This window comes from Triplophysa dalaica, chromosome 19 (assembly GCF_015846415.1).
Source record: "Triplophysa dalaica isolate WHDGS20190420 chromosome 19, ASM1584641v1, whole genome shotgun sequence".
Taxonomy (NCBI): domain Eukaryota; kingdom Metazoa; phylum Chordata; class Actinopteri; order Cypriniformes; family Nemacheilidae; genus Triplophysa; species Triplophysa dalaica.
This window is the reverse complement of record NC_079560.1, coordinates 19,106,782-19,120,318: the sequence shown is the minus strand read 5'-3', so window position 1 is coordinate 19,120,318 and position 13,537 is coordinate 19,106,782. Positions and strand designations below refer to the sequence as shown.

At 37.0% G+C, this 13,537-nt stretch overlaps 1 protein-coding gene across 1 annotated transcript in view; it reads right to left on the bottom strand.

Moving 5' to 3' along the window:
• Window positions 1–5,818: 5,818 nt before the first annotated feature.
• The window catches only part of larp1 (La ribonucleoprotein 1, translational regulator), a 56,879-nt gene continuing 49,160 nt past the window's right edge, over window positions 5,819–13,537 (bottom strand). The window contains exons 14-19 of the mRNA XM_056730498.1: window positions 12,510–12,616; window positions 12,196–12,353; window positions 11,950–12,094; window positions 11,573–11,682; window positions 11,347–11,474; window positions 5,819–7,997 (exon numbers count right to left, since the gene is read on the bottom strand). Coding sequence (XP_056586476.1) covers window positions 7,797–7,997; window positions 11,347–11,474; window positions 11,573–11,682; window positions 11,950–12,094; window positions 12,196–12,353; window positions 12,510–12,616 — 849 coding nt within the window. The 3' untranslated portion in view covers window positions 5,819–7,796. The remainder of the gene's footprint in view (window positions 7,998–11,346; window positions 11,475–11,572; window positions 11,683–11,949; window positions 12,095–12,195; window positions 12,354–12,509; window positions 12,617–13,537) is intronic.

Below are 13,537 nucleotides of genomic sequence, written 5' to 3'. Positions count from 1 at the left end.
ATAATATTTAATTGTATATTAACTGTATTAAATGATATTAAAACTACTCAACAGTTATTGAGGCCCTTCGTAGGTTATGTTTGGGCCACATAGCGTTTGTTTATGTTGTTGCAAGGCAAGGCAAGGCAAGTTTATTTATACATATTATTATTACATTCACAAGGGCAATTCAAAGTGCTTTACATAAAATGATTGACAGAGAAAAATAAGATGTATCTTTAAAATGCAAATGATTAAAAATACTTTAGATATTAAGAAACAATAAAACAGCAATACAATTGATTAAAAATGTGTGTCTACTGTATATATAAAAAGAATAAGAGCAAAAAAAATTGAAAAAGAAGTGCAGTTGATGTAAACCAAGTGTGTTTTTAATCTGGATTTAAAAGTAGCTTCTGTTGGTGAACGTTTGATGTCTTCTGGAAGCAGCTTCCAGCTACAGGTGGCGTTATGGCTAAACGCTGACTCGCTTGTTTTGAGTGAACTCTTGTTATCTCTAACTGACTTGATCCTAATGATCTGAGAATTCTGTTTGGTTTATATTCAATAACCATATCAGAGATTTATTTAGGTCCTAGAACATTGAGTGATTTGTAGTCAATTTATAATACTTTGAAGTTGATTCTAAAAGTAACTGGTAACCAGTGTAAGGACCTGAGGATTGGAGTGATATGCTCAGATGTATTGGTTCTGGTCAGAATTCTGGAAGCAGCGTTCTGTATCAGCTGCAGGTGTCTGATGGTCTTTTTGGGAAGACCTGTAAGGAGTCCATTACAGTAATCCACCCTGCAAGTGATGAAAGCATGATCTACTTTCTCTAAATCTTGGTTTTAGACAAAACATCTGATTTATGTTTCTGAGATGGTAGCACTTACTTACTTACTTGCTTATTCCTTTGACATGACTGCTATCAGACTCTAAAATGACACCAAGATTTTTTACCTTACTTTGTGTCTTTAGACCTCTTATGTCAAGGTATGTGTTTACTTTGTTAGTTTCATCCTTGTTACCAAAAACAATGACTTTTGACACATCCAATTGTTCATTTCATCAATGAACTGGCAAAGAGAGTCAATAGGCCTGTAGTAATTGGGTGAGAGGACTAGGTAGATCTGAGTGTCATCTGCATAGCAGTGGTAGGCAATTTGGTAATTTTACATTATTTGGCCAAGTGGGAGCATATACAAATTGAAGAAGAGCAGAGCAAGAATCGAGCCCTGTGGAACACCACAAGTCATTGGTGTCCAGTCAGATTTATGGTTGCCTATGTTCACATAGTAACCTTTCCCTTTAAGTTATGACCCGGACCATTTAAGTATCAATCCAGAAAGCCCTACCAAGTTTTCAGCCTATGTAGGAGTATGGTGTGATCTACCGTGTCAAATGCAGCACTGAGATCTAGTAATACCAGAACTGATATTTTGCCTGAATCAAAATTCAATCGATTATCATTTATTATCTTTATAAGTACTGTCTCTGTGTTTGGATGCTGACGAAAACCACACCAATAATCGTCCAGGTAATCATTTGAGTTCAAGAATTTGGTCAGCTGATTGAAGAAAACCTTTTCAATGATCTTGCCTAAAAAAGGAAGATTTGATATTGGTTTGTTAGACAGTAAGGTTTTGTCTAGATTGCTCTTATTATAGTTTACAACTGCATTTTTTAGGTTCCTGAGAGCAGTGATGCATTTACTATTTTTATGAGATCTGCTTCGAAACAGTTCTTTTGAAAAAGGATGTGGGAAGTGTGTCAAGGCTGTAAATTGACGCTTTAAGATGCTGTACCGTTTCCTCCAAGGTTTTGTGATCAATTTTCTGAAATTCAGACAGAGTTACTCATTTCTGATGTACTGAAGTCAGACTGACCTGAAGGCCGCATGGAGCTTTGGTGATTTCCATTCTGATATTATTGATCTTCTCAAGGAAAAAGGTTGCAAACTCAATGCATTTGTCATCAGACAGCATTTCCATGGGAACTTTGACTAGGGGGATTTGTTAGTCTCTCCACAGTTACAAAAAGAGTGCGGGTGTTTTTTATTTTGCAGTCTATAATGTTAGAGAAAAAGTTCTGTCTGGCTTTGCCTAAGTCAACATTGAAGGCATGCAGACTGTCTTTATAGATGTTATAGTGAACTTCAAGTTTTGTTTTTCGCCACATACGCTCAGCTTTTCTGCATGTTCTTTTCATGCTTTGTACTGCTGGTGTATTTCTCAAGGGTGCTTTACGCATGCCAGTTATCGCCTTGACCTTTACTGGAGCAATGGCATTGATAGCATTTTTTACTTTTGCATTAAAGCTATCGAGGAGAACATCAATAGAGTCTGCAGATATATTTAGTGACAAAAACATACCATTCATAAATAGCTCACTGGTGTTCTCATTTATGAATCTCTTTTTTACAGAGCGCTGGACTGATTGATATATCAAAGACAATACAGAAATGATCAGACAGCGTCACATCTCTAATAATAGTGGATGAAATTTTTAGACCTTTGCTAATGAGCAGATCCAGAGTGTGTCCACGGTTGTGTGTGGGACTGTGCAACATGCTGGATCAGATCAAAAGTGTTTAAAACAATTTTCAGTTAATTTGCAGTGTTGTTTTCTGCTTTGTCTACATGAATATTAATATATCCAGCAATAACAAAGCAGTCAAATTCTGAGGAAATAGCTGATAGCAATTATTTAAAAAAATTATCAACAAACACTGGGGAATATTTGGGAGGTCTGTAAATAATTGTTAACAGAATGTGTGGTGCATCTTTAAAAGCAATACTTATGTATTCAAAGAACAGGTAGTCACCAAGTAAAACTTGCTGGCAGTCAAAGATATCTTTCAACAGAGCAGCTATTCCTCCACCTCTCCTAATAGCTCTGCAAACATTTATAAAGGTCAAGATTGGGGGGCAGATTCATGGAGGATTGTAGCACTACAACCATCATCTAACCAAGTTTCATTTAGAAACATGAAGTCCAGTTTGTTACAGGTGATGAGGTCATTGACCAAAAAGGATTTGTTTTTTAGTGTGTAGTAAATGACAAGAAAAGCTCAAAAGCATTCATAAAGTGAAAGGAAAATTTTGACCAAGTCAACGCAACCATACTTGCCAACCCTTTGGCTATGGCTGTTATAGCCTCATTGTCTCCGTTAATGCAAGCTCAGTGCCCCTGGTCCCGTATGGCATTACAATACAACACACAACATCAATTTATTTGTGGTCATTTGGCAGCCCATATTGCTTTCCTTCCGTTTCAACCATAGCCAGTGGCTTCTACTCTCAGCGACTGTGGCAAGTTCTTTGACTACCGTCTGTTGGGCCTGTCCTCTGAACCCCACTTTCTTAATTCATTCCCCACCAGCCTTTTTAAAAAAAGTTGCCAGCCTACGCCAGCGTTTTTGAACATTTTCACCCAAATTGAATGGCTCACAGTAAATTTTCTGTAAAGAATATATGGACAAACAATATGTAAAATTAAAGAACAGTCTCAGCTTTTAAACAAAATAAACCGTATTCTTCTATCTTCTTTGTTCGTTTTTTATCACTCCGTAGATGTGGGTAGGTTTCTTCAAAAATGCATCATTTTGAATAAACAGCTGAGATAATTAACGTTTTTTGTCAAAGATTCCGCCCAGATTTCACTCATTGATCATTGAAAACCGATAAAACATATAGGTTCAAGGTTCTGGGATTCTGTTCTTTTTCCCGAAGGTGTGTAATAACGCCACCTGCTGTAAAACAGTACGAACACTGATTGCCGTTATAACTTGTCTTTGGCGGGGAACCGTTTTTTTTAAATGACGATATAACTCTTCAATGGCGGTGAAAGAGTTAAGCAGCCTTGTAGTAGAATCGGAAACAAAGACCCTGCAGCCCACTTCCAACGGTAACACTTTCGCTGTCCATCCCCGATCTTCAGCCTCCGCTGCAAAGTTGGCATACCAGAGATTCTTTCTTTCAAATGCTTTGTTAATGGCCTCTTCCCAAGGTAGTCAACTCAACTATGAGTACTGCCCTACTGGAGCTGGACCACAAAACCATGTCCGGCCGCAGGTTGGTCGCAGCTATTTTCAAGGGGAAATTAAATCCAGTGTACTTTGACCAGTGTAATGCCATAACAGAGAGCATGTCATCACACAAGGCTCTGCTGTATAATGTCCACTCTAGAGATTATAGAGGGAAATAACTGATCTAAAAAACAGCCATTTATATAAAAAATCATGAATATAAATGTAGAGGTACATTTGTTTAATGTCCATCATGTGTACTGTGGATGGACAGACCAAAGTCAAATTTAACACCAACAGGTCGTATTCCATGGTATATGGTGGTATAACAGACTGGTATTCCATACAATCAGGATTACGATTTTTTTTACAATACAACCTAGAATTTTTGCATATTTCTAGGCACTTCTCTGATAAGACACCAACTCACAGGATGTTTTAAAGAAACCCAGATCCCAAGAGTTGTAACTTGGAAAAGCCAATATATTTGACTTTAAGGGATTTGAGATTTTAAATAGTTGCCGTATTATTTTGTTCACTTTGTTGTTTCCATTGTCTGACTGCTGTGCCCACCCTTTTATTCAAGAGTCTAACTATATGTAATATTCCAGCCAATTTTGGTGAACAAGTTATTATCTTTGAAATTAAAAGTCTAAAATCTATCCAAGAACCAAACTCTACACACAATGAGTTATGGATATTCTACTTTCGGTGAAATTTCAGAATGTACCTTAAATGCGCTATAATAATTAAAGGTGAACTTAATTTGAGTTTTGAATGCACATGTCCACTGTTGAATGTTTCATGACTTGTCGCATAACATGCCGTTATCTAACAAGGTGATAAGAGAAGCAAGATGGAGGTGGTAGCATTATACTCTGGGCTCACAAACCTTGTGAATGGTACTGTGACAAGCCCATACTTCCCTGAATAACATCATTAATCCAGTCATTGTGCCTCTGCATGAGCGACACAGGCACGATCTGCTCTTCATGGACTCCCTCAAATGGAGTGGCCTGTACTTCCTCCAGCCCGGAAATCCCATGGAAAACCTATGGCGAGTTGTCGTGTAGAGGGTCGTTACCCTGCACCCCATAACCTCAATGACCGGAGCAGAATTCCTTCAAGAAGAATGGAATGACATGCCTCACTAGACAAGCAATCAACTTGTGAGCTGCATGAGACGTTATAAAGCTGTAATAGATGCTCAAGGACACACCAAAACTTATTGAGACCTTGATTTTTCTTGTTGTTTACCTACCACTATTGTTAGCTTTTGTTTCAATAAATAGAGAAATTGCCATTGCATGCTTCTTAAACGCCCTACTTTCATGAAACAATATGACTGTAGCATAAACTATTTGCATTTTCCATACATTTCTCTCGAAAGTCAAATATCTCTAACTTTTTGTGAGTATTGTACATGTGAAATGAATCTCGTCTGATTCTATTTTGTAATATAAGAGTAAGAGACACTGTTTGTTGGTTGCAATAAGAATTATACACAAGCATGTAGGCTATTATGTTTGTCCACAACGGTATGAACATTTTGTGCCATTCATTTAAAATGTTTTGATAAATGGTCGTTCCACAATTCTGATAACGTTGAACTGGATCAAAGGAAGGACATTTCTGAAACAATTGTTCACACATTACCAGGGTAATGGGGTAAAGGGTGCTACCAATGCTAGGGTCCTACAACAATGAAAATGATGGGCCAGTAAGAAAAATGTGAGAAACATAAGCAAACAGCCAATAACAGAACTGGAGGTGTCTTTACCCCACTATAAAAAAGTTCAACAGCCGATTTTTTTACTATTTTATAAATCTTCTTGTTTATTAGGAAAAGCAAATCAACTACAAATAACAAATCACTAAAAGCAAATTACACCCGCCTATAATTCAGTTATTATGAATATGACAAGATTTCACCATATTTTACGTTTCTTCTGTCAATAAGCCAATGACTACTATTGAGTTTTAATTTTCATAAAACATGTGCAGCTATTATTATGGCTCTATGGATATTTATTTTGTTTCACCCAGTTATCCTAGCCATAAAAGTCTTAATATCCACAACAAGATGCACCAAAACGCTCTCGTACAAGAACACAAATCTACACGAACACAATTTCAAGCCGCTTTTCCTCTCAGAGGACTTTTCAGCTAGCAAGCTTTTTTTATCCATTTTTTGTTAGGTAAAAGATCTTTTATACTATCACAAGAGATTTCTCATCAGGATTTGATCACAGCTGCTATGAATGAAGAACACAAACAGAAAACAGATGGGAATTATCCAATTTCTTGCAGTAATAATAATAGCAAAAACGAGAGCTGGAGAGAATGTTTCAAGAAAAAAAAAACAAGCCAATACTTTTCAGCTGACAAAAAGAGTACACTTTGATATGCAAACTAAATTTAATGTTAAACTCCATAAATTAGATCAGTGATTGGAATATTGCTTATGGTCCAAATCCGGTTGGCAGCGATTTCAAAGGCTACACAAGCGCATCACTCGTGTCATATATGATCAACAAAAAGTTTGTCTTCACGCGATTCCAGTTGATAACCTGAGGTCAGTTTTCCTTTTTTCAGACCATCATACTGTTTTGGATGTCTACACCGCTGTAAAGAACCGTGAGATATGATACTAAAACATACCCATATTAACAGCCAAGCTAGAATACAGTCAAAAACAAAACACATTAAAAGACTAAAAGTTCATTTAAGAGCATAAAAAGGTGAACATGTAAGGCATATATCCATCTGCTCTATAAACAATAAAACAACACGTTACGACCAGGTGGTGTAAATGTCTCATAATTTCATGAATTTATATTTACACTAGGATTAACACTTGAACTGTACTGAAAATGATTCCCATTCAGCTGGGGACACAGAACACTTTGCGTGACGGTGATGTAAACAGAACAAGCCACCTACTAAAAGCAGCATTCCTCCGTTCATAATGAGCAATGGTTAATTTCCGTTTCTCAGCGAGTTCATATGAAGATACGAGCTTTACTGCAGACACCTCCAAAATCCAAGCAGCACATGCGCAAAGAAAACTCCTAACCTCACTGCTCTTTAAATCATGATAACGAGTGAGGAAACCCGTGTCCATGAGGAGGCTGGACGCTAAACATCCGCCTCTCCTGTAACAGACGGCGAAACGTGGAAGAGGAGTCCAAGCGGGGTGAGTCAGTGTATGGTCAGATGTTCATGTCACAGTGATGTCAACATTACATCATGACCCCTGCGGGTTTATTGGCAAGAAAATGTTGCGAGGACCCCAAAAAGCGCGACATAAATCATCTGCAGATCAGAGTTTTGCATCATTTTGTTTTTTTAATCAGTTTGTCTCATCTAGTACCTATTCTAGTTAAGAGAAACCACTTCATATAACACAACCTTTATGCTCCAGAAAAAAATAAAAATGAAGGTCAGGGTGGAATCGCGCATAACTCAGACAAATAAAATGGCAATTCTGCTGAATATATAAAGGACCACTGCAGAGTAGTTTTCAGAAAGATCAAACAAAAGCCTTATTCTACCCCAACATGACACAATAGGAATAAAACTACTTAAATTCTTGAATAAAACAAAGAATGGAAGAACTTCTCATGCCCTCTGGTCTTTCTCTGATGTAGAAATGTTTTCAGATATGAATGAGGTGATGGTGGAAGAGCAGTGATGTCACAATCATGAGCCATTTGTTGGCAAGTTGTTGTTGCATGCTTGTGGGGTCAAGTTTTAACCGCAGATAAGCGCAAGGGCAGGTGACCGATCACTTTGGAGGCTTTGTGTCTTGCGCAGGCGCTCGGTAACTTGTGTTTTTGGCATCATCTCTAGTGGAAGGGCCTCCGACAGGCTGGGCGGGACCTGAACCAAGCTGTGTTTGGGATCGGCTGGATTGCTGTGATGGATGGCGGCGCCGTCCATCGCCACCGGAAGGATGTCTCTTTCGCCCTCCTTCTTCCATGGGGGGCTAAAGTTCACAAATAAACTTATATTAAAAACTACAAAGGCATAATTACCATGGACCAGTAGTGCAAAACAAAACAATGAATTGACCCTTCGCAAAACCCTGCCCCCCTTCGTTCTTGTTGCCACGTCTGACAAGCTTTCGGTGTCAGCCATGTGTTAAGAATTAATTAATCAAGAAGGAAATATTCAAGAATTTCAGGAAAAATTAAATGCTGATTTCTGAGAGGAAGGTCTGCAATATGCATTTAAGGGATACATTCAGGATTTGGGATAACTAACAATAATTATACGTATATTTGGATCCACACCAGCAGATGATAATGTTACGGATGCATAGCTAACCTAAATGTGGTGTATTAAGTGTTCCGTGCATGTGGAGTTCTGTTTTATGCATTTGTTTTATGGGTGTGTATGAACCTGTATCAGTTATCTCTGTATGTTCACTTTTTTTTGTTTTAACTTGTATAACTTGTTTTGTTTATAGTCAACATGTTTCACGTACTGCTGCTTTGTAGCAACGAAAATAGTGAAAAAACACAATATAAATTAAGTTGACTTTACTATAGGTATAGTTGTTAAATCCGCTATTCTCCATCATTTAGAATGACTTTTAAAAGGTTATCATTTACCATAATAGTATGAAGGTCCATTAAAGCTTGGTATATATCTCTAGGTTAACTTTCACAATAACAAAAACTTTTTTTTTCTTATTAAAACGGCAGTCAGTCACGGGGGCACATAATATCAGAGTTATGAATGGTCAGATCGCTTGTCAATCGCTTGCAAAGGGTCGAAATCCGTGTATCATTCGTTCTTTTCATATTCAATTGAGATTCCAAAATCTGAAAATTAAAAAACGGTTTGTTATTTCGTTATTCGTTTATAAATGTGATACCAAAAAACAAATAACGGGTCATTTTTCGTACTTTTGATTTAATGCTCAGATCAAAAATGGGAAATGAAACAAAGGGGACACGACAGATTTTGATTTTGAGATTGAATTTGTTCGATTTGGGTAAGCCGGAAGTTATCTTCGTGTGTGTATGTGTTGCAGTTAAAAGAAGCCTGAAAACCCTCAATCTTGCAGTGATTGACTAAGTAATTTTTTTTGTAATTTCGTATCGACACCCTGGCCGCACTGGAATCATATGCTGATTTAATTAAAGACTTATTTGAAACTGTCAGGACACATAAAGAGATGTCAACTACGCTGCAGAAGATGGGTATCCAGCGAAGTTCTGAAATGAGACGAGGCTGAATCCAGCTTCTTATTCGCAGTTTCTTATTCACGCTTAGCTTCTTAGGGACCATCTCGCGTTTCTCTTCTTTTACGTTTTTAAAATAAAAACTTTTTTGTGTGTGTGTTTCTGTGTGCGCGCGCGTGTGTGTGTGTCTGTTGGCGTGTGTCTGTGCCTGCCTACGTGCGTGTGTGAGAGAGAGTGCACAGAGGATGGGCTGCTGCTCGCTGTCTAAGTCATGACCTGCTGAATGCCCCTTGAGATGACCGTGAACTTCACGTGGAACCTCCATCACCCACTCCCCTTAACATTCTCTATATTACTTTGATCGAACAGTTTTTTTAGGCAGCCTATGTCCACCATGAATATTAATCGAATCCAAAAGTACCTACATGTTTGAAAGTGCAATATTCTGGTGCAGAACATGCAGTACGGTTTATGCATGAGTAATTTACGTGTATATTTGTAAAAAAAACATAGTATACACCGTTTTGTTATACTTTGCATATATATAATTAACTGTTTTTATTCTATATATTTATTTTTTCTATTTCCTTTGTTTGTCTATACTGTATTTTTTCATTCTGAGCTCCTGAAACCACAACACGTTGCTTGTCTTTGTGTGCACAATTTGAAAATAAAGCTTATTCTAATTTTTTACTGATCCATTGTTCTTATACAATTTATTATACTCTTGTTGGTCTTAGCCAGTGCATTATACACACATTATATTACTGCTATGTAGTTACATGTATATATATTTAAGTAAACTTTGACACAGAACTGTGTTTTTGTACAAGTATGTCTTTGATGGTGCGTTAAAAGTTCCACAGCTAGGTTACACCTTGTCTTGATGTCTACCGTCATGCAAGAAAACAGTTTTACTGTAGCATTTTTGGGTTATTGGACAATTTGGGGTGCCATATCTCGAGTTCTTTGAGGGTGCGTTAGACGTTCTACATTGGAGTTATACCCAGTATTCATGACTAACATCTAGCCAAAAAGCAGATATTTTTATTGTAGCATTTTGTAGCAGAACTTCGCTGGATACCCATCTTCTGCAGCGTAGTTGACATCTCTTTATGTGTCTTGACAGTTTCAAATAAGTCTTTAATTAAATCAGCATATGATTCCAGTACGGCCATGGTGTCGATACGAAATTACAAAAACAATTACTTAGTCAATCACTGCAAGATTGAGGATTTTCAGGCTTCTTTTAACTTTTTGCAAATGCGGCAAACTTCCAAGTGCAACACATACACACGAAGATAACTTCCGGTTTACCCAAATCGAACAAATTAAATCTCAAAATCAAAATCTGTCGTGTCCCCTTTATTTCATTTCCTATTTTTGATCTGAGCATTAAATCAAAAGTACGAAAAATGACCCGTTATTTGTTTTTTGGTATCACATTTATAAACGAATAACGAAATAACAAACCGTTTTTTAATTTTCCGATTTTGGAATCTCAATTGAATATGAAAAGAACGAATGATACACGGATTGGTCGATTGCAAAACTAATAGCAAATTTGAAAATGCAATTTCAAATCTAAAAGGAAAAATCATACAGTAAAATAAAATAAATCTGAAATCACCACAACAACAAATCAGACAAATCTGAAAAAAAGATAGGTATTTTGTAAGAATGGGATAGTTATTCACCAGGGGAAGTATGTTCAGCATTACTGTGCGGCAGGACTTGGCGTTGCATTTGCACGGAGCAGCGCACGCCCTTTGTGCTTTCACACTGGCAGCGTTTGCTGCAGAAAAACTTTTGCTATGTGAAAGCTTAAAGGGCGTGAACTGCCCAGATTTGTATTAATTATAATTTTGGATTCTTCATTTTGTTTTCATATTATTCTAAGTTTTGTGTTGCACTTCTTTGCCACTGTACATAATCTGATTGGTCAAGCATTAAATTAAATTAATTTTATTGTTTATTTTTCAATCCTTCAAAAATAATTAAAAACAGGCACAAATATAATACCAGAAGGCTTGATAAGATATTATTTTCAATTTCCTTTTAAGTTTATGCTTGAAATTAACAAATTGACCATCATCAACAGTTTAAAAACCAGATGACATGCACTTGACTTGTCTGTCTACTCACATCCACTCTGAAGTCCTCCAAGCGTTTAAACTTGCTTAAATGTTCCTGAAGCTTAGGGTCAATTTCCATATTCTTTATTTTTGAGTATTTAAGAAACGCCCAAAACTTTTCAAGTCCATATAGCTGGCCTGTCAGGATACAATAAGGAAAGATTAGATAGTGCTCCACTATACATATACAAGTACATAATATGAACATGTTGGCATCTGCTTTAAAAAAGACAGACCTGCTTCATAGTCCTTAAGGGTCTCCTCTTGAAAGTCCTTAAATATGTCCGGCCTGAACTTTCTCTCCAATCCATAGCTATAAAACCGGAAGAGACACTCCAGACCGTACCTGTGTAAACGCAATAGTATTATCATTTAGGTGCAAAACACACAACTAAATCAGAAAATACCAATACTAACATTTATGGTGGAATATGTCACGTTTTTCAATTCAGAATTTCTTGCAGAAAGTGCAAAAACGTAATAACTTGTCATCCTCTTAAACTCTAAAAGGAATAAATCAAGAACTTGTTCATTGTTTGTTATAAACCAATCCAAATAATGACCAACCACCATCTTAAATCAAGTGTTTAGTCAAAGGAGGGGGTTTGTATACCTGTATCCTTCTTTTCCATCCTCCACCACCAGCTGTCTGAATTCCTCATACATCTTTCTGTTGAAGTGATCTCTCAAGAAGAACGACCAAAAGCGAAACAATGTGTTCATTTCCTGAGACTGGCCAATCCCCAGCCGCTTTCGCTCTGCAGTAAATGAGCAATGAAAAGTTATCACAATGATTCGACAGTAACGGAAAGTGCTGACTTCTTACTGCAACAGCAGATTAAAGTTATTCTGGACGCACCATTCAGGGAACGCCTGCGGTACTTATGATAAACATGTTGCGTGAATCCGTTCTCCTTGAGCAACTCATGAGAGGGGTGCTGGAATTTGGGCAGAGACTGCGGTGTGCAGCCATAATTGCCCACTGCTGTGGTGCTTTCTGATGGACTCGCATTTGAACTACAGCCAGAGAAAAGCAAACATCAGTAATCATAAGAATGGATATTGCATCTAGACTATTTTGGAATACATTACTGATAGTGCAAGACACTGGAATATATGGAAACCTATGAAAAAGATCTTTAATTCAGTGGATGTAACGTGTACATTTCTCACCTGACGGAGGCTGTTCGTGAGCGATGCTCTCTCGAGTCCATTACCCAACCAACATGGCACTCCATAGGTGGATTGGAGCTGTGTCGTGTCTTTCTTTTGCGGGGCGTCTGAGGAAAATAAAATATAAATTAAACTTGCATAATAAAACAAAAATAATCTGAACGCCAGAGGGCGCTCTCGTGCAGAAAGTCCAAATATGCCTCGCAGAAGTGGTGCCTTCACACATGTAGTTTCAGGAAATGTCGGTGTACATCTTTCTGTCGCTGTTCTAAAAGCCTACTCAGTCATTTTCATGATAATAAGGTTCATTTATAACGATATAATGTTAGACAGGTGTTACTTTTTCAAATGCATGATCTAATAGCAGTGCAAGTTTGAGTCATTTATGGGTCAATGACGTGTTTTGTGTCCAAATTCATTATTTTCCTAAAAAGAATTTGAATAAATACATGTCATATATCAAATGGATCTACAATATGTCCTTTATAAGAAACCCTTTTCATTTTATTGAAATTCAATAGATTTTTTGAGTTTTGGTGTTTGAAAGACCAAAAATGTCAGGTGGTGCGACCGTCCGAACATACAAACAGAGAACAAAACTGAGAAATAAATGTTAATTTTCTCAATAAAATTCTTAATAAAATATTTTGGCATGATTTTATGTTAAATTTCTTATATATGAGGGGAAAAATATTCAGTGCTAAATACATTAAATGTATATTATTTTAAATTAATATATGGTCGCACCACCTGACATTTTCTTATTTGTCATTGACCCATATAACAAGTGCCTACTGATCACAGACCCGTGCTTCACAGCCAAACCACACATGAAACATAATCGTTGCAATTTAATAATGGCACTAGCTAGCATGATTTTTGCACAATTCAGTGGTAATCGCGATATTATATATATTATTTCATGATGAGTGGAAGAGAAATATAGACCTTATTTAAATACTTGAAATTGTTAAAAAATTGCAATTGAAATATGATATCTGAAATAAATGAGGATGAAACATCTGTCC